This window comes from Podarcis vaucheri, assembly GCF_965113315.1.
Source record: "Podarcis vaucheri genome assembly, chromosome: 3".
Lineage (NCBI taxonomy): Eukaryota > Metazoa > Chordata > Lepidosauria > Squamata > Lacertidae > Podarcis > Podarcis vaucheri.
In genome coordinates, this window is record NC_138761.1 from 27,550,806 (window position 1) to 27,574,070 (window position 23,265).

Sequence of the window (23,265 nt, forward strand, 5' to 3'; positions counted from 1 at the left end):
AGGAAGGTAGGGATCCTCAGTCTCCACAACTGCCTCATAGGGGCAAGACCTACCAAAGAAGAATTGCTGTGCTCATTAGGCCTGGCAGACTATGCTTCTAATAAAGAGTTAACTTTGCTTATTCCATATGATTTATTGCTGGCTGGCTCCTGTCACTTATGCACTTGCTATAAGCCAGGGGTGAAGAATCTGTGGCCCTCCTGATGTGGTTGGACTCCAGCTCCTATCATCTGTGACCTTTGACCATATTAACTGGGGATGGGGGGAGTCCTGCAACATCTACAAGGCTCTAGACCAGGCTTCCTCAACCTCGGCCCTCCAGATGTTTTTGGCCTACAACTCCCATGATCCCTAGCTAGCAGGACCAGTGATCAAGGATGATGGGAATTGTAGTCTCAAAACATCTGGAGGGCTGAGGTTGAGGAAGCCTGCCCTAGACACCTAGATAGGGTCAGGCTGCACAAACTTCCTTAGAGTAAACCAGCCATGCTGCTGGCCAGTTGGGACATGAGACTCAGGAGCCATGTATCTGCATAAATGGAAGTGTGTCTTGGTGGAAAATTGAGAGTAGGTGGCTAGGGTCTTCCTGGCATTGATGAAGGCCAGTAATCCTGTTGGCAAAGCTTTAAAAAAAAATTAAGAAAGAGAGCATTTGAGGAAGAATGGAAAATGTTTACAGAACTTTGGAGCAGTAGTCAGAGAGATGGTTAGTTAGACAAGACACCTTTTGCAATTGTATGAGAAGAAATGAATATGATACTTCTTCAACAAAATATCATAAATGTATACATTTATAAATCAAAGGGCCCAACCAATACCCCCCCATTAACTTTATTAAGTATTCTGGTTTCTTTTTCTTTGCCCCCCCCTTTAATTTTTTGTCCATGGTTATTGGTATTCTGGATTATACAAATCATTATTTAAAGTTTACTTGCAATTTGCTGTATCCTGTCTAAACTCTGCAATTTTTGTGTGCTTCTTTCCATGTCAGTACTTGCATTTTCAATGTACTCGCATATACCTATCCATATAAATATAAATAAAAAAACCAAATAATGGTAAAAAGCTGGGAAGCGAAGAGTCAAGGGATGTGGGGGCACTGCACAAAAGACCCAGGGCTTGAGCCACCCCGTAACCGGACCTCTGGTGTGAGCAGAACACTGTCATCCTGAGGTAAATTCAGCTCTGCCCCCTTCCTGCTTGAATAAGCAACAACCTCTCAACATTTCTCTCTCTCCTCGTTCACAGCCTTCAATGCCATCCTTGCCAAGCTACAGGGCTTCCATGACCATCCCTGAGTGGCTTCAGGCAATACAGAATTACATGAAGATGCTGCAGTATCCTTTTTTAAAAAATATATATATGTTTTGGAGACCCAAAACTGCAATGTTAAGCTTTTCTATTGAGCTGTTGAGTGAATGCATGGAGGGAGGGAGGGAGGGAGGGAAGAGGGTAAAATGTGACATGAGAATGGAAAGCGAAGGAGGGGTAAAATTCTCTTTGCTGCCTTTCCCCGGCACTAGGGAAGATTTGTGAGGCTACCTAAGCTTTGGCCTGCTTCGCTTGGTCTTGAGGGCCAGGCAATTAGCTTGTGCTGACACTGATGAGGATGTAATTGAAGAGGGAGATTTAGCATCCAATCGATTGAAAATGTCCTTTGTGAACTCCGCTTCCAAGGTCATTGGGAAGAGAATTTTCACATCTTTGTGGTGATGAATTGCTGCTGAGGAAGAGAAGGTGGTGTCCATACCTTTGAAAGGCCAGAGCGGCCTGTATTGAGCTGAGGGGCCTGTGAAGCCTCAGGAGCTTGGTGGGGTAGATCATTAGATGGAACAAGTGAGATCTGCAACAAAATGTTGCCGTTCCCTTACACCCCAAATCAGCACTACAGTGGTACCTCGGGTTAAGAACTTAATTCGTTCTGGAGGTCCGTTCTTAACCTGAAACTGTTCTTAACCTGAGGTATCACTTTAGCTAATGGGGCCTCCCACTGCTGCCGCGCTGCCACTGCATGATTTCTGTTCTCATCCTGAAGCAATGTTCTTAACCTGAGGTACTATTTCTGGGTTAGCAGGGTCTGTAACCTGAAGCGTCTGTGGCTACTGAGCATGCTCAGTACTCAGTACTCCTTGAGCTGCTTCTTGGGTTCCCTCCTCTCTTAGGTGCTGTTTTGCAAATTTTGGGTTTTCCCCATGCCTACTAGTGCTATCCTCTTGTACATGAGCAGTGCCATGAGCGGTTCGCAGCCTGGAAAGAGAGGAAATGATATAGTTTAGCCAATTGGAGTCCTGTAAGAAGGAAGCTGAGTTTTCACCTAAGGAGAAACCCACACCATACATTTACAGACCATGGCACTGTAGTTTGTTAAGGGTGTGGCGAATTGCAGCTGAGTGAGAAGAAAACTACAGTTCCCAGGATTCTTTGGGGGAAGCCATGTGCTTCAAATGTACAGTGTGGATGTGCCCAATCTGTCTCAGTATTGCCTACCCTGACTGGCAGTAGCTCTCCAGGGTTTCAGGGAGGGCATCTTTCCCAGCTTTACCTGGAGATGCTGGGGATCTGCGTACAAGGCAGATGCTCTACCCCCAAGGCTACAGCCCTTTCCCAGATAATTGCCTGCAATTCAGACTAGCAGTATGGATTGGAGGGGGAGAAGTGTGCTTTAAGTATGCAAAGCATTAAGGATGTCTTGAAATCTGAGTGAACTTTGTTTGACATTGCAATGAACCTGACCAGCTTTTAAAAAATTGACCATTCTAAACCTCCTGAGGTTTACAAAAAAACCACTCTAAAGCAGAGCCGCTTCTCCAGTTTCCCACGCATCTAAAACAGCAAATTAAGCTGATGCTTTGCTTCCTTTTTGACACATCGCTCCATTACAGTTCAGCTCTCCATGCTGGAAACAGATGTTCCCATTGGGCTATTAAGTGGCCATCCTGTGTCTGGCTATTAAGCTGCAACTCTGAGTCAGAAAGTGATTTAAAACACTGCCAAAAATAAACCACTGTGTTGGCCACAGCGAGGGAACCACCAGAAGGCCCTCAGAGCTGGACCTCAGTGTCTGGGCTGAACAATGAAGATGGAAACGCTCCTTCAGGTATATAGGGCTGAGGCCATTTAGGGCTTTAAAGGTCAGCACCAACACTTTGAATTGTGCTCAGAAACATACCAGGAGCCAGTGTAGATCTCTTAAGACTGGCGTTATATGGTCCCAGCAGCTGCTCCCAGTCACCAGTCTAGCAGCCGCGTTCTGAATTAATAGCAGTTTCTGAGTCACCTTCAAAGATAGCCCCACATTCATTGTCAAATACATCTCCACTGTGTATCTTTTTAAATCTGTGATTAATTTGGAGGTAATAACTTTTAATAGATGGTATGCATTTTTAGAAGTGATGATGGTCATATCACTTGCTCAAACCAATTGATTTCTCCTCCCTGTTATGCAGTTACTTTGCCTTAACCAATAAAACCCAGATACAATCACACAGGGACTCAATTTTTTGAAATTAGGAAATCAAGACCTCTAAGTGGGTAAGTATCAGTTGGATTCATTGGGGGTGCTGGATGCTCTGGTGGGCTTGGGTTATTTTATTTTTAAAGAGAGCTCCTAAGGTTGGGTAACTTGTCTGCATGGATAAAACAGGATAGAATGCTTGACATAAGACGAGCCTGTTGGACCAGGCCAATGGCCCATTTAGTCCAGCATGCTGTTCTCACAAAGGCCAGCCAGATTCCTATGGGAAACCTGCAAGCAGGATGCAAGCACAAAAGCCCTCTCCTCTCCAACAACTGTTTCCAGCAACTCAGAAACTTTGGCCATGTGAACAGAGGCCGGAAGTGGAAAGTTACAATCTTAGCTCAGGTCTGTACCAGTGACAAGGCCAGTTGCCTAGCCAAAAAATGCCAGCTTGTAGTTGCTTCATTGTGGACCAACACTATGTGATACGTCATTGCGTGAATTGCCCCAAAGACTGCATTATATGGCTCATCTGCAGCAGCAGCCAGTTGTCGGTTATGACTAGTGGTGTATTAGTAAGTTTTGAAGTGCAGGAGCTTATCATGACAGCCCCATAGCCCTGCTCTCAAGGAGAGACAAAAACATGGTTTTTGTTCCACATCCACACCTAACAATGAGCGCTAGCATAATAGCATAATACAAACATATGCAAACTCTGTCCTCTAGATGTTTTGGGACTACAACTCCCATCATCCCTGGCTAACAGGACCACTGATCAGGGATGATGGGAATTGTCTCAAAACATCTGGAGGGCCGAGTTTGCCTATGCCTGGCATAATACAGTGGTACCTCGGGTTAAGTACTTAATTTGTTCTGGAGGTCCGTTCTTAACCTGAAACTGTTCTTAACCTGAAGCACCACTTTAGCTAATGGGGCCTCCTGCTGCCGCCGCACCACCGGAGCACGATTTCTGTTCTCATCCTGAAGCAAAGTTCTTAACCTGAGGTACTATTTTTGGGTTAGCGGAGTCTGTACCCTGAAGCGTATGTAACCCGAGGTAACACTGTACCTAGTTTGTTAGGTCAGCATGACATGCCATCATATGCAGGACTTCCTAGGAGTAAGCTCCAATGAGCTCAGTAGTGTTTACTAGCCTAGGATTGCATTCAACGTGACTTACTTAGGTCTGTTAATTTCACTAGGTCTACTCTGCGTAATAGTTCACTGTAACTACAACCTGTAGGCTCATCTTTAAAAACACATTGAGACAAGGTTTAAACAAAAGATCCCCGTCTGCTGAATTGCAACCTCTTTAGCTTTTGATTGGAAATGCAAACCACCTTGCAAAGAAGGGTTACCATTTAAACTGCAAGGGAGAAGTAGGAAAGGGAGCCCCATCAAGGAACAGAAAGAAGAATCCAGCCTTTCCTTGATTATTTTTCTCTTTCTCTGGCCTCCTCTATACTAATCTGTCACAAATAATCTTGGAGGCCCCATTCATTTGCCAGAGCAAGAAGGATCCATCATTTACCCTGGTGCACCGGCCAATGACATCACTGCTCCTATCCTGAAAAAAGTCGAGAGCTGCACTCCCCTGTATTTCCCTTCCACAGTGCCGCTGTTTTTTGGCCTTAGAATGCAACTCTGTTGCTGGGTCAATGATCCCACAATGGGGCAGAACAGTCTTCCTTGTGTAACGAGTGGCAAGCTTTTGTTCTCCTGACTTCAGTAACAACCCCAGATCACTGGATGGAATAATGCTTTTAATTGCTTCTACAACGTTTTTAACTAATTACTCTGATATGTTTCTAACTGCAATTGCTTTTAGAAGCTTTGAACTTAAAAATATATATCTTTTCATTACTGACAACCCAAAAGTGTCGCAGCAGGGTATTATATCATACCATATAAAAGTGTTTAACCATTTTTTAGAATGGTTTTGCTTTTGCTTTTTAAATTGTGGATCTTCATGCCACCCTGGGTTTTTGGGGGGAGGAAGGGTGAGATATAAATTAAGTAAATCAATCAATCAATCAATCAATCAATCAGTCATTGTGCAAGTATTGTGTGGCCTGACAGACAACATGTGTCTACTTAAATTAAGCTAGCAAAATGCCCGGCGTCTTGGATTTTAAATATCTGCCTTCAGTATGTTGGTGAGCAGAGGATCCCGATAAGTGAGGTCTTGCATTGGAAATGGAGCATACATTAAAACATGACTTTGGTATTTTGACAATAAGAGGAGGATGAGTTGCTGCTTGCGTCTGCTCTGCTCAGCTGGTGAAGACTGTCAGGCACTGAAACCATTAATATTCTGCCCACCCTGATGGCTTCAGGAAGCGGGGATAATAATTACCATCTTGTAAAACCCTGTATTGAAAAGCTGCCAAGATGCGCTCCTTTTTCCCAGCTAGCAAGGAGATTGCTGCACATGGCTTTGCATGCACATGGCCTGCTGCTTCTGAGCCTGGTGTCAGAAGTTCTCAAGGCAGGGGGCTCTGAAGCTTCCTGTGGAGATCCAGAAGGTCAACTATTATTTATCCTTCCTCGTATGTCTTTACCCAGGCAGGAAGCTGATTGACAACTAGCCTCTGCTTCCTCCCAACTGGTGTAATAGAAGAGCTTTAAACTTCCACCTCTCATAGTATTTCTACTAAGCTGGGTTAGATCAAAGGACTACCTGGGCACCAAACTAATATATAGTAAAACTGTATAATATAAAATAGAACCTGACTGGGAAACTGTGTCTCTGCAGATGTAGTTGGACTACAGCTCCATCATCTATGAACATTCAGTGGTCTTTTAAATGTGATTGTGGCGGCAGCAGCGGTGGTTTGTTTTGTCCTTGCCCTTGTTTTTGTCTTATGTATTTTGTGTTCTTATTTTGTATTTTTAAGTTGCGAACCTCCCTGTGATCTTCAGATATGAGGGGGGTTCACAAATTTAATAGCTAAATAAATAATAAAGGCAAATAATAGTAATAATAATAATTAATAATTTTGTTTATATGGTGGAACGTTCCATAAGACACAACAGTGCAGATGTCTCAGCTCTGCAGGGTCCACCACTTATTTTGACATTTTGGTGAGTCTCAGACGGGACTGGCTGGAAGACAATTGTAGGAGACATATTGTTCAGTGTTATTTGGGGGGCCTGCTTGTGCCAGCTCCACCCAGCACAGCAGGCTGCTTGTCTGTGTTTTAGCTGCTGCGTTTCCATAGTGTGATCCCTGATCTATGAATAGGAATTGTTGTGAACGTGGTGAGCCAGTGCCTGTGGCAGTGCTCAGAATGGGGACCTTGAAAAACGCTGAAGCTGTGTCTGTAAGCAGCTTTGGCTGTGATGACAGATGGGATGGGGGGGGGGAGTAGATTCTCTGTCTCCCAGCAGGGGAGATGCAGACATGCCTTTTTTTTTAGTGAACTGGAGAAGCACATGGACAGGTACTTGTGCTTCCTGTTCCTCATGCATCCTTGCCACATCTGAAGCTTCTGTGAACAAAAAACACATTACTGTCTAGACTGGGCTAGTGTGATAACTAAAACAAGGCTTATTCTCCAACTCCACCCATCTACTTTTACAGGGAGCTTCTCTGAGATGTCCTGTTTGGGGATTCAATTGTTTACTGCCGTGACTTTTGTTAGTATAGGGCTTGCTATACGCCGTAGGTGCCTCTGTGGGTTAAACCACAGAGCCTAGGACTTGCAGATCAGAAGGTCAGTGGTTCGAATCCCCATGATAGGGTGAGCTTCCGTTCTTCAGTCCCTGCTCCTGCTAACTTAGCAGTTCGAAAGCACGTCAAAGGGCAAGTAGATAAATAGGTACCGCTCCGGCGAGAAGGTAAACAGCATTTCCGTGCACTGCTCTGGTTTGCCAGAAGTGGCATAGTCATGCTGGCCACATGACCCGGAAGCTGTACGCCGGCTCCCTTGGCCAATAAAGCAAGATGAGCACCGCAACCCCAGAGTCGGTCACGACTGGACCTAATGGTCAGGGGTCCCTTTACCCTTTACCTTATACGCCTAAAGCATGCCTTATGAGGAATGGTTGAGGGAATTGGGTATGTTTAGCCTGGTAAAGAGGAAACTGAGAGCAGCTATGACAGGCCTCTTCAAATATCTAAAGGCAGGGGTCAGCAAACTTTTTCAGCAGGAGGCCGGTCCACTGTCCCTCAGACCTTCTGGGGCGGCCGGACTATATTTTGAAGGGAAAAAAAATGAACGAATTCCTATGCCCCACAAATAACCCAGAGATGCATTTTAAATAGAAGGACACATTCTACTCATGTAAAAACACACTGATTCCCAGACCGTCTGCGGGCTGGAATGAGAAGGCGATGGGGCCGGATTTGGCCCCCAGGCCTTAATTTGCCTACCCATGATCTAAAGGACTGTCATCTGGAAAATGGAGCAAGCTTGGTTTCAACTGCTCTGGAGGGAGGACCCAAACCAATGGCTTGAAGTTAGAATAAAGGAGATTCTGGCTAAACCTCAGGAAGAACTTTCTGACAGAGCCACTTCCGGCCTGCCCAGGAGGTGGGGTGGCGGGCTTCACGCCCACCCCCCATGTGAGCGGGGGCTGGTTTCAGCCCCCGCGAGAGCAGGGGAATCCCGGCCGTGTCTGCCCTATTTAGGGCCGGCGCAGAGGGGGCTCACCCTCTTTTCGCCAGCTAGCCCCCACGTTTTCCCGCCCTCCCTCCCTTTAGGTAGGCTTTAGGTAGGTCTTTGACTTTGCTATGGACTTCGGTCTGTTGCCGCAAGGGGCATGGTCGGAATTTTTCCCAATTGGCAATTTACAGCCATTTGGTTTTTCGCCTACCTCGTAGCAACTCGTCACAACTCTTCAGCATTGGCGATAGGCATTGGTAAGAAGTGGTTAAGAGGATGTGTGTGGGGGGGAGGAACGCCATCACCTCCCCCCAGTGAGCGAAGGGTGGTCTGTTAAAGGACTCCGGGGGGCGTGGCCCTGTCCTAAGCCTATGGAGGTGTGGCCAAAGGCACGCCCCCGAGCGGTGACCCGGGGGAGCTCCTAGTCGACATGCCTCGGTGGGAGACTCCCCCCGATATAGTGTTAACCCTTCCCCGTGTCTCCAGCAAATGGGCTGGAGCCGGATAGTCATTAGGACCAATGCCTAAGCCAATGCCTCTCATTCCTGAATTCAATAAAGTTGTGGCCTAATTCGCCCATTTAACCTTAAACTATGGTGTCTCGTGTCTTTATTTATCCTGGTGAGGGGCGGGAACTCGCCACGCAATAATCGCTGTTTGGCAATGGAACTCTCCTTCCTTGGAGGTTTTTAAACAGAGGTTGGATGGCCATCTGTCATGGATGCTTTAGCTGAGATTCCTGCATTGCAGGGGGTGACCCTCAGGGTGCTTTCCAACTTTACAGTTCTATGATGCTATGAAAAGAGGAAATTGCTATTTTATGCCTGGAAAGTGGCACTCAGGTGAATGGGAGTGTTCCTTCCTGCGCTACAGCAACTATGCTACAGCCACTGGTGTGAATAGAATCCAGCGGGATGAACATACACCAGAAGTGTAATGTGGAGAAAGTCAATTGTAATTCAGCTTGCAGTGAAAGAGCAATGTTTATGAGTGCTAGGAAATTGCCCATCTGGAAGCAGACATGGTTCAGCAGGCAACCCACAGAGATGTCAAGTCAGAATTGCAGGGCTATAATTAACATATGAGTATAAGAAGAACCTTGCTGGGGAAAGCCCTTCTAATGCTGCAACTGGAACACTTTGGGAATTGTTCTAACTTTTATTGTGTCTGAAATTTGCTTATCCGCAGGAGTTCTGGTGTGCTACAAGCTGTCAGGAGAAAGTCTCTATTAGGAATGAAACTGACTAGACCAGAAAGGGGTGAAACATAGGAAATGGTCTAGCCAGCCTGATACTGTCTACACCTGAATGTTTTTTGCAGCCCAAGGTCTACATTACTTTCTGGGCAGCCTGGGCAGAGCAAGGAGTGCAAATGTAACCCTTGCAACACAGCTATGTCCTCCTTTGGCCAAAGAGATCAACAGATCCCCAACTGGTTTGAAGACAGGGAACTTGTTATTGCTGCAAAGTGCGAGGCTCTTGTGGACGACAAGGGTGCACCCTGCGAAAAGTCACTTGCCACACTGAGAAAGGCCCAGAAGATTGCCAGACAGGGTGCCAATGTGAAATATACTCAGAGCTGAGTGTGAATTTCATGCTCTTTATTCAGCTCGTGGTAGCAATGAATGAAACTTTCCCCAAAACGTCTGCTATATAGACATTATTTACACAATGGGCCCCACGTGATTTGCTAATTCCGGGCTGCTCCTGTAGGCAAATCAGGTTGCGGATTCACTTCCTCCAGAAGCCTGATTGGCTGCTCCTGTAGGCCAATCATGTTGCTGATTCACTTCATCCAGCAGCCTGATTGGCTGCTCCTGCAGGCCAATCAGGTTGCTGATTGACTTCCACCTGGAGCTGGATTGGGTGGCTCCTGCAGACCAATCAGACTGCTGCATTCTGGATCCTATTTTTCTAGGATTCAGCTCAGTACATAACACAATGACTATTGGCTAAAGCTTTGCACAGTAGGCTAGCCTCTAAACACCCACCCACCCACCCCACCTAATTCATCCAGACAAGCAAGAGGCGTCATTGGAATTCAGGGATACATCTCAGCCAGGCAAAAGCACTCTGGGTGCAAAGCAGCGCCGGTGAGGGGGCTGGCCTGGGGAGAGTTCAGAGGGCCAAAAAGAGAGGATTGGAGGGCCACATTTGGCCCACAGACCTGGGGGTTCTTCACCCCTGGCTTGCAGGGTTTCAGACAGGGTTCTCTCCCAGTCCTGTTGGGAGATGCTGGGGACTGAAACTGGGGCATTCTGCATGCAAAGCAATGCTCCGCCACTGAGCTGCCATCCTTCCCCTGGCAAGCCAATATGGTCAGTTTCACAACTCCAGTTACTTATGTGGAACTAAGTCATGGTGAGGAATTAATAAAGCAGTATAAAACAGGCTGCCTGCTCCACAAGACTCCTCCACAACTCAGTTAGGTTTGTTTAGTCATGAAATCATCAGTGCCGGATCAAGCCGTTCTTAACATTGTTTTCTTCTGAAATAAAAAGTCTGTGTGCAGCTTCCCTGTGTGAAAACATCAGTTGCTTTCTCTGAGTGACTATAGTACATGGCTGTGGATTTCAGGCACAGTGATTCTGGGTCCAGCATTTGTATAAATGATTTGTTTTCTTTTTCCTCCCCTGCTTTCGTAGGTTAATGGAATCGGCAAAAGAAATGACCAGGGAATCTTTACCTATCAAATGCCTTGAAGCAGTTATCCTGGGGATGTATCCTTTTATCTACAAGTTCTTTGCTCGGATCTGTTGTTGTTGTTAATAATTATGATGATGATGATAATAATAATAATAATGGTAACCTACACTTCTTGGATGCTGTGTAACAGCACCGGCCAAAGGTGAGTTAAAACAGAGCTGGTTCAGGGAACCTGCTTCCTTCCAGATGTTTCTGGATTACAGCTGACCATGGGGCTGATGGGAACTGAAGTCCAACAACATCTGGGCTACACATCTGTGAGGCAGAGGATTGTTGGAAGCTTGACTCCTTTTCAACATGCTTTGTTGAACATCTCCATTGGCCTAGTTTACTTAGATCAGTGTTTCCCAACCGGTGTTCCGCGGCACACTACTGTGCCGTGAGACATTGGCTGGTGTGCCGTGGGAGGGAGGCGGGCGAGTCGGGTGGTGAGAGGCGGCGGCGGCGAGGATCCGCGTCGAGCCGGGGGCGGCTCCGCGGTGGTGGTGCCGAGCGGCGGGGCAGCGCGTGCAAAAGGGAGGAGCGCGAGACAGCTGAGGAGGAGGAGGCCGGCATGTCCGGGCAGCAGCAGCAACAACAGCAGCAGCAACTCCCGGCGACGGCTCCTCAAGCCCCGCCGCCGCCCCCTCCTCCGCCCGCTATCACCGCCACCACCACAACAGCCGCCGCCGCCTCAGTTGCCGCCGTCCCTCAGTCCCTCGCTCTGCTGCCTCCTCCCACCCCCAAAGCTTGGAGGTTCCCCGGCAAGGGGGAGGGAAAAAACTTTCACTTTCGTGCGTCCCTCCCGGCGTGACGCTGCGCGCTGACGTCACGGGGCGGGGCTTTAATGGTGGTGTGCTGCGAGATTTTTTTCAGTAAACAGGTGTGCCGTTGCCCAAAAAAGTTTGGGAAACACTGACTTAGATTACCTAGGAGCAAAGGGTTCATTTTAAAATAAAGCAAGAAATTGTGATGGAAAACTCAGGCTTTTCACATCAGTCACTTTGTCACAAATATTTCCCCCCAAAATATGGCATGGTCCAATATAAATCCACCACTCAGTGCTAGGAGCATACCTAGGAGTTAGATAGGTTGGCCTCTACCAAGGGTAAAGTCTCCGGGGTGGGGCCCTCACAAAAATCACATGTCTCCACCCTGGCTTGGTGTCACAGCATCCCTGAGAGGGCACCTCCCCAGTCGGCCGGCAGTGCTATTAGCTCCTTGTCAAGGTCAATATACTATTATTGCGCCCATAACTTGTTGAAGGATATATCCACCAAAACGCAGCAGTCTGGAGGGGCCCTTAGTCAGCAAGAAATTAGCACTCCCCTCCTTTCTGAATGTCAAGATCATGACTGAGCTTCCTGAGTCCCTCTCCTCCTGTGGAAATAAGATACAGGCAGTAATAACCTCATTACGCTGACAGGCCTCGCTGCTGCTTGCATTCGGGGCAGGATCACGCCAAAGCAGCAGTGCTTAAAAAAACACGGGAGCTTCCCAGCGCCTAGCAGATTACTGAGTTGTCATTTTAATCAGGTCTCTTGACAGCTTGCACTGTCAGCTTTTACAAGTGATTTTCCTTCTTCTTTTTATATAAAAAAAGATCACTTCTGTAATCTCTTTGTGTGTCAAATTGGGTTTGGAGCACTCTCTTCCTGCTTAGAAGCCTCTTGAAGTTTTGTGAGGCGGTGAGTTGAAGCACTCAATTCACTGCAAGATTGGTTGAAGGCACAGCTGATGAGTCCTTATCAGAAACTCCCTCCCCACCCCCTCAGGATATCAGACTCTCAGTACCTAAACAGAGCAGGAGAGATTATATGGGACTCTCAGTAAACAGAGCAGGGGAGATTATATGGGTTGCCTGGCTGGAGGTTTTCAGACAGCTTCCTCTCCTCATCTGCTTGTTTGGCCTGCAGAAATCCTCCCCGAATTACAGCCCTCCTGAGATAAGAAACATGCTCAATTTTTGTTTAAGAACATAAGAAGAGCTCTAGTCCAACACCCTGCTCTCACAGTGTGTTTCCTTTGGGAAACACACAAGTGGGAACTGAACCCAACAGCACTCTCCCCACTTCTGAATCCTAGCAACAGGTACCCAGAGGCATATTGCTTCCGCCATGTCTTCCCCATGTTGTGCACTGGCCCTGATCTAACAACAGCCATGCAACAGCTGGTATCCTTGGATTTCTTTATACTAACTTGGATCCAGCCTTTGGCTTCTGCAGAAAAAAAAGGCTTTTGATCCAATGGAGGGGTCTCACCAACAGAGGAGAGGTGGCTTTTTCTGATATCTCCCCTTCTCCCTGTAGCCCCCAGTGCCACCGCCCACACCAGCTTTTCCCAACCAGATGCCCTTCAGATGTTTTGGACTGTAACTCCCATCAGCACCTGCTACCCACATGGCGTGTGGTCAGGGATGATGGGAGTTGCAGTTCCAAAAACCCGGAGAGCACCAGATTGGGAATGTTGCTCTGTTCAGTTGTGGAGGGCTTCCCAAACCCTGGAAACATGTGGAAAGCGGTGTTGGGAGCTGCAGCGGGAATGGGAATCCAACCAATTCCCACCCCCATAGGGTGCTAAGTCTAGATCCAATCCTCTGCATTACACACACACACACACACACACACACACACACACACAGAGCATCCTTCCCTCTTCCCTTTTAAACAAACATGCAAGACAATTTTAATTCTAAAGCAAGATAAAATGTCACTAAAATTAAAGTTTAATTCAAAATCAAACTTTTGAAAAGAAGCAACCAGAAGTTCAATCGGTATCAACCAATGCAGTCATTTCAGGCAAATATATTTACTCAGCCTAAAGTACGCCGATAAAAAGGCTGGCAGTGTAGGTGAGACTTCACTATTTTCCGGAAAAAAACAGGTTGTGTGTGGCTTAGGCAATGAATTCTGTATTTGTAGAGCAGTTAGGAGCAGTACTCCTTCCTGATCTTGCGTCTTGGCTGAAGGAAGCACAGAAAAATGTCCCTTCATGAATGCTCACGCAGATAACATCATCCCCCGATGCGCACAGCATCAGTCTCAAAACATGTCCAAATTATTCAGGTTATTATCAGTGCTTTCGGTGTCAGCCGCAAATTCTTGGGCAAGACGGTCACATTGGACTCCATCCTGTTCTTCACTGAATCTACTCCCTTGCTATAGCAAGTGCAAGGGGCTCTTGTCAGTGGGGCCCATCTGGAGGATATGGGTCCTCAGCAGATGCCTAACTATGCTGACCCCTTGGCGCCATCCCTGAGTGGTTTGTATCAGGAGCAACCTGTCAATCATGAACAGTGAACGAGAATGGATGTTGCATGCCTTCTGCTCAGCAAAAGCCACAGAATTGCACTTATGACCAGCTGAAAATTCTGTACGGGTCTGAGACAAGCCCCATATGGGTGGAGGGTCAACTTTACTTCTGTTTGTGTACATCGTGCAGACACAACACCGGTGGGGAAGCAAGCTTTCTTTCCTGCCGTTGCTGTTTCAGAGTAGGCTCAGGAGTAGGCATGGTCTGTGTCTGGTTGTACTGTATTCACCATGAGTCTTTTCATTTCAAAAGAAGAGGTTGACCCCAGCCATTGACTTGCACTAGGTACCAAAGCGTCCTACGCCTGAAGGTCCCCTTCTCTGGCTATTGTTTCTGTGGTACACAAGAGCGCAAAGTCAAAGGTGATTCTCCTCCTCCTAGTTAGAATTTAATGGGATTAAATAGCAAGGATTTGGGGACCTGAAGGCTTTATGGCTCTGACACAAGGGCAGGTGGCGACAGGGGGCAGCTGTTCAGACTTAACAAAGATCTGCGTGGAGGCAAATGGAGTTAAATTCTTCTGAGATGCAAGGAACAATTGTGACGGATCAGATCAGTGCCTGAAAGACTTGACAGATGCTAGCAAAAGAAAGGGCAGATCTAGAAGTTGGTTGCATCGAAAAAGAAATGCAACTGGCTTTATAATTTATCTGAAATGAAGTCTGCATTTACTTGTCTTCTGGTGACCCCAAAGCACTTAAAGTTCTAATTAGCAAGAACGCATTTTGATTTTAAGATTGTAAAACTAGTTGAGAGCTGTATGAGAGGCCTTAGGAGGCTGCTTGAGTTCTGCTCCACAAGTGAAGAGCGAGGTCTTTGCATGGGACAAAACTAATATTGCTAGAACTCTCCCAGCCATTGCTTTTTTTCGGGGGGGGGGGAATGCAGGGGTATGCAAACCCCTAAACATTTTGTGAATATAAGTTTGGCCTCATTGAGGGGCAGTATTTCAATATGAGTAGGAAAATGAGAGTACCCCTAAACATTTTTTTTAAGAAAAAAAGTATTGCTCCCAGCATAATGTCCCATTTGTTGTGTCCTACCAATAGTGTGTGTGTGTGTGTGTGTGTGTGTGTGTGTGTTTAAAGGTGTCAGTTTGCTCATGGATCTGCAGGATTCAAAGCCTCTAATTACCCCCAACATAAAAGATTGACCTGAAACAACACCAAGCATATTCTGTTTGGGTATGTGTTGCTGTTCAGTCATTTGCTTTCCACACCAAGTGACCAGAGCATGGTGGCATGTTCCTGTGCTGTGTAGCTTTATCTTTTCCCATAATCAGTCCTCCCTTGCCCTCTGCTACCCCTTTTTTTTGTTCTAGGCATGTGCGCAGATATTTCTGTACCCCAGAGGTGTGCAAGAGCACAAGAGCAGGTGTTACCAGCCATTAGTTATCATGTTTCACAGCAGACAAAATGGAGGCTTGGACTCTCCTCCCCCCATATCCATTTGGTGTTTGTTTTTCTGTTTTTTTAAAATGAAGATTTTGGTCCTGCACCAGAGAGTGATATAATTTCACTATCTTGATCTGCTGCTTGCTTTGGCGGAGACTGGCTCTATACCTCCCTCAAACTAGGAAAACTTCTATAGGCCCCCATAGCTATTAGGAGCACAGTCATGCTTCTCTCCCACCCCCAATCCAAAACATACACAATAGCAATGAAATTCTGGAATTCTGATATAGAGGTTTTGTGCAACACCTCTAAATGTCTGTGTATGTGTGTATATATATACACCATCTTGGTGGATACGATATGATACGATAATCTTTACTGTCATTGCCCCATACAGAACAATGAAATTGAAAAAATCTACATCAGACATTCAAAAACCAACAAGCCTGTTATCCCAGCCTGGTTAACCCCCTAAAAAATCTGATACCCCATAATTAAATACAATATACTCCCACAGAGACTACCTTACACTGCGTTTAAGGCCAAAATTGCATTTGGATAAAAACTGTTTCTCAGGCGGCTAGTCCTAGTCTTTATAACTCTGTACCTTCTTCCAGAAGGCAGAAGCTGAAAGAGATCATTTCTGGGGTGTGTACTATCCTGCACTATCTCTGCAGCTTTCTTATGACACCTGAGGTAATCCACCACATGTGTGGAGATCCTGAGAGAACAGTTATTCTGAACTGAGAGGTGTGGTGATAGAACCCACTGAAACATCCACACACACGTGGTGCTCACCCAATTTTTTTTGCTAAAGAGCTTCCGCATCAGTGGTGACTAGGTTTGCATAACGGCTTCTTTTTACTTAGTGGACTTTGTGCAGTGGGGAACCTCTGAGGAAAAAATACAGGTTAGTGTTTTGATGTGGATGATGTTATGTGGATGATGTGAGCAGCCTCCAAGCATGAGCTGTATCAATTCCACAACAAACTCCTGCCTGGAAGCGGGCGTGCTTTTGCTTTGATTTGATGTTGGATCAAGCCTTGTAGGTCTTTCAACAACCTTAAGTGACAGAAGGAGGAAGGGAGTGTTTGTCGAGCTATGGCGTATCCTGCATTCCATGTAGCCTTTGCTTAAAGGATCAGTAGGAACGATGTTGGAAAACCATGACTGCAACTATTGCGGATGCCTATAAATTGGTACTGACACATCCTAAATGATATTGTGCTAGTAGTGGCGCATAAAGATTAGTGTGCACATGACCCATATTGATCTGGATAAAAAAGTCTGCTGAAAAGTCCTTCCATTTTTAAGCACTTTCCTGGCACCTCGGGAGTTCATGTTTATGTGAGAATGCAGTGGAGGGCAGGTTTTTCTCAGCTGAATTCCATGCCATTTCAGTTAGACAAAGCCTATTGTTGTTGTTTTTCATTTTTCAAAGGTGTTTTGCAATGTTGGGAGTGATGGAAAAGCTCTAGCTCCTGAGTTCACTTTTTTGTCTCCTTAGGTTGTACCCTGAGCATCATAATTATCCAGACCCTCAGCTGGGATAATTACCGTACTTGGGGAAGTATTGTGTGGGTGAAAAGAGGTTGTGCAGAATGTTTTAACAGTACAATCCTTCCTGAGCAAATATATATGGATGTTAAAAGGCTCTGGGTTCGCTGGGACTTGCTCTCTACAAAATCCATTTAAGACTGCAGCCCAGTCATCTTGATAACTTTGAATTCTAAAAAGATGAATAGAGCTTCAGATCGGAATTTGGCACTCATAGAAACCGCATTAAAAAAGGAACAGTTCCTTTGCAAACCTCTTTGAGGATAAAGGCAGATAGTAGTTTACAGAGGTTGCATACAGACCATGCATTTAAAGCACACATGCCCCACAGAATCCTGGGAACTGTAGTTCACCCCTCACAGGTCCCAGCATCCTTGACAAACTACAGTTCTCAGGATTCTTTGGGTGGCGGCAGAATGTGCTTTAAACGTATGCCATGTGCAGCTGAGGATTAAAAGTGGTTGAGCAAGGACAATGGAACCACACTATACACGTAAAGGACCCACACTATGCTTGTGTCTGTGTCTTATTTTAGACTGTTGTGATATTCTACTTTAAATGGTTGTAATGCACCACGGGACCTTTCGGGCAGGAAATACATAGAAAATAATATTTTTTAAAAATAATCTTTTGTCCCACAGCTTCTGTTAAACTGTTCTTGCAGGTTTCATTTATACTGTTTCATGCTTTTATAAAACCTGTTTAAGCCAAGGTGAAAGAACTACCTGTGAGGGACAATCCTTTTCTTGAAACTGCTTTCCACACTCCATTAACCAACTTCTCTGAAGTGTTTCCAATTAGGTTGGAGAATATACATCTCTCAGAACTGATGGAGTGATTGTTGCTCTTGAGACCCCTCTGAACATTTTGTACTTTATAGAACAAACACCATCTTTATAAACTTCCTTCCTTATTTTCACTTTACGTACACTGTGATCTTGAGTCCTTTCAGCAGAAGGCTGGGGCTGACTCAAGCGTTTTGGCAACTGAGGTATAAAACCCAAGTACTGACCCCTCATATAGTTATAAATTGTGTGATACCATCTCTTTAATGGTGGTTAAGATTTGCTGCGAAACTGCCTAAATTGGTTGCCCTGTAGAAGGTAATTGGCTCCATTACACACACATTTCATGTATTGTAGAAGAGTACAAGTTCAATCACTGACATACCCACTTAAAAGGATCTTCGATAGTAGTACTTGGAAAACCCTTGTGTCTTGGTGGCAGAGGCCTTGCTAATTGGAATAGATAATATAGGGCTAGAATGACCAATGGTTGCATTCAGATATCACAATAAAACATGGCTTATCATGACAGGAACAAGCCTAGGAAAGCACTGGTATTATACACTCCTCTCCTTTCCTTTCTTCTCCTCTCCACCATTACAGCAACACAGAGGAGTTTGAAAGCTTTCACTTCTGGTTTTATTCTAACTACAGTTTGTAATGTCATCTGACACAAGCCAGCTACAAGCCGTGGGTTATGAAGATGGTTTGTTTCAACAAAACACAGTTAAGAGGTGAACCATCGTTTGGATGTAATGCTAAACTGTGGTTAGCTGAAATGGCTTCTGATCTCTTGGTCACAGTAGGAGTGAGAGTGTATGAGCTCAAGGCTCACCTAGGTTTGTTCCTACTGCAACAAACCATAGCTAATCATGATGTCTGAACACAGTACAGTGTAGGCAAATGTTATATGTGTATCATATGCAGCATGGAAAACATTTCTCTCAACAGAGGGTCTTTGTTGCCTTAACGGTAGCCTTGCCAGATACTTAACCAATGGGCAGCCTTCAGTGGAACGATTCCCAATCAGTTTTAAATCCCACTTCTCAGGGAACAATTTTCATCATGTGGTGCTTGGAATTTATTTCAATGGTCGATATGGATCTCTGGGCATGAGCAGAAGATCGGAGCTGATGGACAAGCCTTTGATTTTCCGAACTCTGAGTGACCTCATCTTTGAATTTGAAGAGTCCTACAAAAAGTATTTACACTCTGTGAAAAAAGTGAAAATTGGACTGTATGTCCCCCATGAACCACACAGCTTTCAGCCCATCGAGTGGAGGCAGTTGGTGCTCAATGTGTCAAAGATGGTGAGGTCAGAGATAAGGAAAGAGCTGGAGAAATATGCCAGAGATATGAGAATGAAGGTATGTGCCCATTTTGTGTGATGCCTGGAGATGATGTGTGTGCGTGTGTGCAAGGGAGCAAGAGAGGCAATTACATATAAAACAATTTAAAAAAACACTGACGACAATAAAGTATATAAAACCAATTTCATATCTAATACAGATACTGACTGGAACAACAATCTTCACTTAGAAGGCTTCTTGAAACAGGGAAGTCTTCAACAGACCCCTAAAATAAACCATATTTTATGGTGTATAAATGCTGAATGATAGCTCTCCTTTAAGTCTTTATATTAAGGGGATCCACCAAAAAGAGCACAACTAAAGCAAATAAGCAGAGTCCATAGAAGGCTGAATCACAAGCCGGCAGCAGATACATTCAAAGAACCCAAAAATACCCCATTGTCTTTGTCAGAGTAATCTATAACAGAATGGAGAAGAAAACCTTCAGCTGTGTTAAACCACCATGCAGTTTCATAAATGAAAGGTGCACTTTCTCTCCTATCCAACAATGAACGACTTGCCAGGGAAAACTTTTCTTAACCCACCCATTTCCCTCTTTCAGATTTTGAAGCCCGCAAGTGCCCATTCTCCAGTCAAGCAGAGATCACGGGGGAAGTCCCTCTCCCCCCGAAGAAGACAAACCAGCCCTCAGAGGAGGGCCTGCCGAAGAGACAAATCGTGAGTATAGTCATGTTGAGTTTTGCACTGCTGACTGGGTCAGATATTTGTGGTGAATATGACCTCCAATGCTTTTCAGGCTATATTCTGACCTGGGAAACCCTGAGCTTCCTTTGAAACTTCTCAGGTGTCCTCAAACAGAAGTAGTGGCAGAAAAATCTTTGCTGGAAGACGGCTTGCCTATTATTTAAGATTTAAAGTGCATTGCTTGCCTTCCTTCCATAATGGAATTTATGTTGAAAAACTCAGGTGGTTTCCCATCCTAGCACTGAATGGCTGAACTTCAGCAAGTTTGCTTTATCCTATACCTTCAGGCCAAACCTCTCCTCTACAACATGCAAATCCAGAGGAGCAGGGAAGACTATTTTAGGGATGAGGTGGGCAGAAGTTAGACTTGGTTCTGCTGATGGATCTCTAGGGAATTAGCTGTAGATCAGGAAGAGTTTCGAGTCCCAGTCATATACAGTGGTGCCCCGCAAGACGAATGCCTCGCAAGACGGAAAACTCGCTAGACGAAAGAGTTTTCCGTTTTGGAGGTGCTTCGTAAAACGAATCTCCTATGGGCTTGCTTCGCAAGACGAAAATGTCTTGCGAGTTTCTGCGGGTTTTTTCCCCTTCCCCCCCTTTTTCTAAGCCGCTAAGCCACTTATCAGCTGATCCGATCAGCAGATAAGCCGCTAAAAGCCGCTAATAGCGCTAATCCGCTAATCCTTCAATGGGCTTGCTTCGCAAGATGAAAAAACTGCTAGACGAAGAGAATCACAGAACGGATTCTTTTCGTCTTGCGAGGCACCACTGTACTAGCCGTGAGCTCAGATACTGAGGTATTTATTGTCCCTCATTTCTGCCCCACCTTGCTTGCATCATTGAACCCAAGGCGGGTTCTGACCAGGCCTGGATATGTTTAGCTTCAGCAAGGTGGTGGCCTCATAGCCTGCCTGCTGACTATGTAGCTAAAACATGGTTGCTGACAAATTAGGAGGCATCAGCTTGCTTGGGTGCACTCCAAGGTTTGCTGGAGTCATATATATGAAAAACCTAGGAGGCAAGTGCCTTTCCCAAAACAGCCCAGTGAGGACTCGACATGCTCAGTGGCCACAGAATGAGAAGCGTCTGTTGTGGGTGGAAAATTGGGGATGTGTGAGAGGGCGAATGGAATGGAGTTCCTGGACGGTTGAAACAATGAATGGGTGCATTCCACAGCACCATTTTGTTGCTGTTCTGAGTTGTTTAATAATAGCAACAACAGAAAGCTCCCCACACTGCAGTGTTCCACAGCAGATAGATCTTCTGAAAACCAAACTTGGCTGAACACCAAACTTGGTTGCAACTTAATGCTTTCCTTAAAATGGTGCCTGAAGTTGAAACTGCTTGAGTTTAGTTACACTTCAAACCTAACCTAATTTAATTGTCATAGAGAGAGAGAAGAGATTAAGATTGAAATCTCAGCTCTGTGCATAATCACTTGGGCGTAAGGCCTACTAAAAAGAATGGGCCTTACTTCTAAAGGACTATGCTGAATGTAGCACATGTAGTGGATTTAAAGCAAAAATATGCATCCCACAGCAGATTCTGCTTTCTTGATCTTTTTAGGCAGAAACTGAATCCTATCCAACGGACTGGAGTCTTCAGGTATCACGTGACATCACAGGTTTTCAGAGAGTAAGAACGTTCAGGTGTTAGGAAGAAAGAGGAAATCAGATATAGCCTTAATTTCTAAGACGAAAAATGCCAGGCAGCTTGTCTTGAAGTTGTACCTTCTGACTTAAAAACCCTTATCGCTGCTTTCTCTGGAGAACTGGAGTCAGCACCTGACATCCTTGGCTAGCTGCCAGGGCTTATGGCTGATGCCAGTCCTGAGCCCCCTTGAATTATTTTTCAGGCCCAGCGCCAGGTTGCCAGATATAGCCATGTTCCAATTTCCCACAATGCACCTAACCTAGCATTGTTCTAGTAAACTGAAAGGGTGACTATACCCAGCTGGCTAATACAGGTTAGAGCATTGCCACCACAGCCAGGTATGCCCGCTGTTAAAGGAGCAATGCCATAGCCATGCGGAGGGAGGGAGAGGGGGAGGGGAGGGCTAGACGGTTTTATTTGACGGGTGAAGGCTCCAGAGGGGCACCACTGAGGCCCCCAACCTGTGTGTTTGTGCAAATGCATGCAGTGTGCGTGTGCCAAACTGGGTCTTTGACCTGGGTGAAATAAAGCCTAGTTTCGCCCCTGCATCAGATGACGTTTTGCTCAGGTCCCCTTCAAACCCTACCCAGATCCTTGGGGTTTGATAGGGTCTTTGCAGAGGTGAGAAGAAGACATTCCGTATGTGCTTAAAGGCTCCCTTCTTACATTTTACACCATATGTTTCGGGTCTAAGGCACTGGATTGAAATGAATCTTGAACGGAGGCAGGGTACCTTTGAGGGATTTGAGGTGTGCCAAAGCGGGTTCTGTTCAAGGCTGCGCAAGTTGAAGCGGGCAACCCTGAAGCACTTTGTGGTGCTTTGGTGATCCAGGCATTTTTAAAATGCTGTGTACAAGTTAAAATGTGTCTCTTAAGTTTACAATACAAGGACAATCTCAGGGTACAGGGGCTTTGCAAGAGCAAAACTCTTGTATTATGTATTAAGGATACAGTGGTGCCTCGCAAGACTAAAATAATTCGTTCCACGAGTCTTTTCGTCTTGCGATGTTTTTCGTCTTGCGAAGCGCGGTCCGTCGCAACTGCGCCTCTTCAAGTGGCTTTAAGAAAAAAGTGCAAGACGTTTTTGTCTTGCGAAACAAGCCCATAGGGAAATTTGTCTAGCGAAGCAATGCAAAACCGAAAAACCCCTTCGTCTAGCGAGTTTTTCGTCTTGCGAGGCATTCGGCTTGCGGGGCACCACTGTATTTTTAACCAGCTGATCCCAGGGCAGGCTACAACATCCCTTAAACCAAACAGCAATCTACACTTAGATAAATTAAATGGCAAGTAGAATTTCCAGCACACCCAAAGCAGCAGTGGAGTAACATCCCCAAATGCTTGGAGAAACAGACATATTTCAACCTACTCTGAAATGTTAGCAATGCTGGGGCTGGTCATATTTCAGGGGACACATGAAGGGTGCCGGGTTGCAGAAGGCTGCAACCTGTGATTATTGCGATGCGATTGAGCCACAGTAAGCCTCGGCCTTGCCCACTCCCCTCTGCCCCACTCCTAGTCTGGTGAGGTTTTCCTTGCAAGTTGGTTTGTTTCAAAGCTGTAGCAAAATGAACACAAGGCAAATATCCATGTTGGAGGAGGCAAAAGGGAAAGGGAAACTGTATAAGCCTGGGACTCACTGAGGTTTGTTCTGGCCCTTCCGTGTCTTGTTAAATGATGGTTTAGAATGACATCCGAATGTGTCCGTTAGGTCCATAATGCGTATGATAGTTGCATTTTAAGTAAGTCTGTGGAGGGGTCTCTT

The 23,265-nt window shown here is 45.6% G+C and overlaps 1 protein-coding gene across 2 annotated transcripts in view; it reads left to right on the forward strand.

The window, feature by feature from the left end:
* Positions 1-23,265, forward strand: part of VASH2 (vasohibin 2) — a 35,877-nt gene that overhangs the window by 6,331 nt on the left and 6,281 nt on the right. Inside the window, exons 3-8 of one of the 2 annotated variants that reach the window (XM_082217845.1) lie at positions 1,249-1,337; positions 3,475-3,531; positions 10,709-10,783; positions 18,782-19,163; positions 19,708-19,823; positions 21,417-21,455. In XM_082217845.1, coding sequence (XP_082073971.1) covers positions 1,249-1,337; positions 3,475-3,531; positions 10,709-10,783; positions 18,782-19,163; positions 19,708-19,823; positions 21,417-21,455 — 758 coding nt within the window. The remainder of the gene's footprint in view (positions 1-1,248; positions 1,338-3,474; positions 3,532-10,708; positions 10,784-18,781; positions 19,164-19,707; positions 19,824-21,416; positions 21,456-23,265) is intronic. The other variant, XM_082217846.1, reaches the window with a different exon arrangement.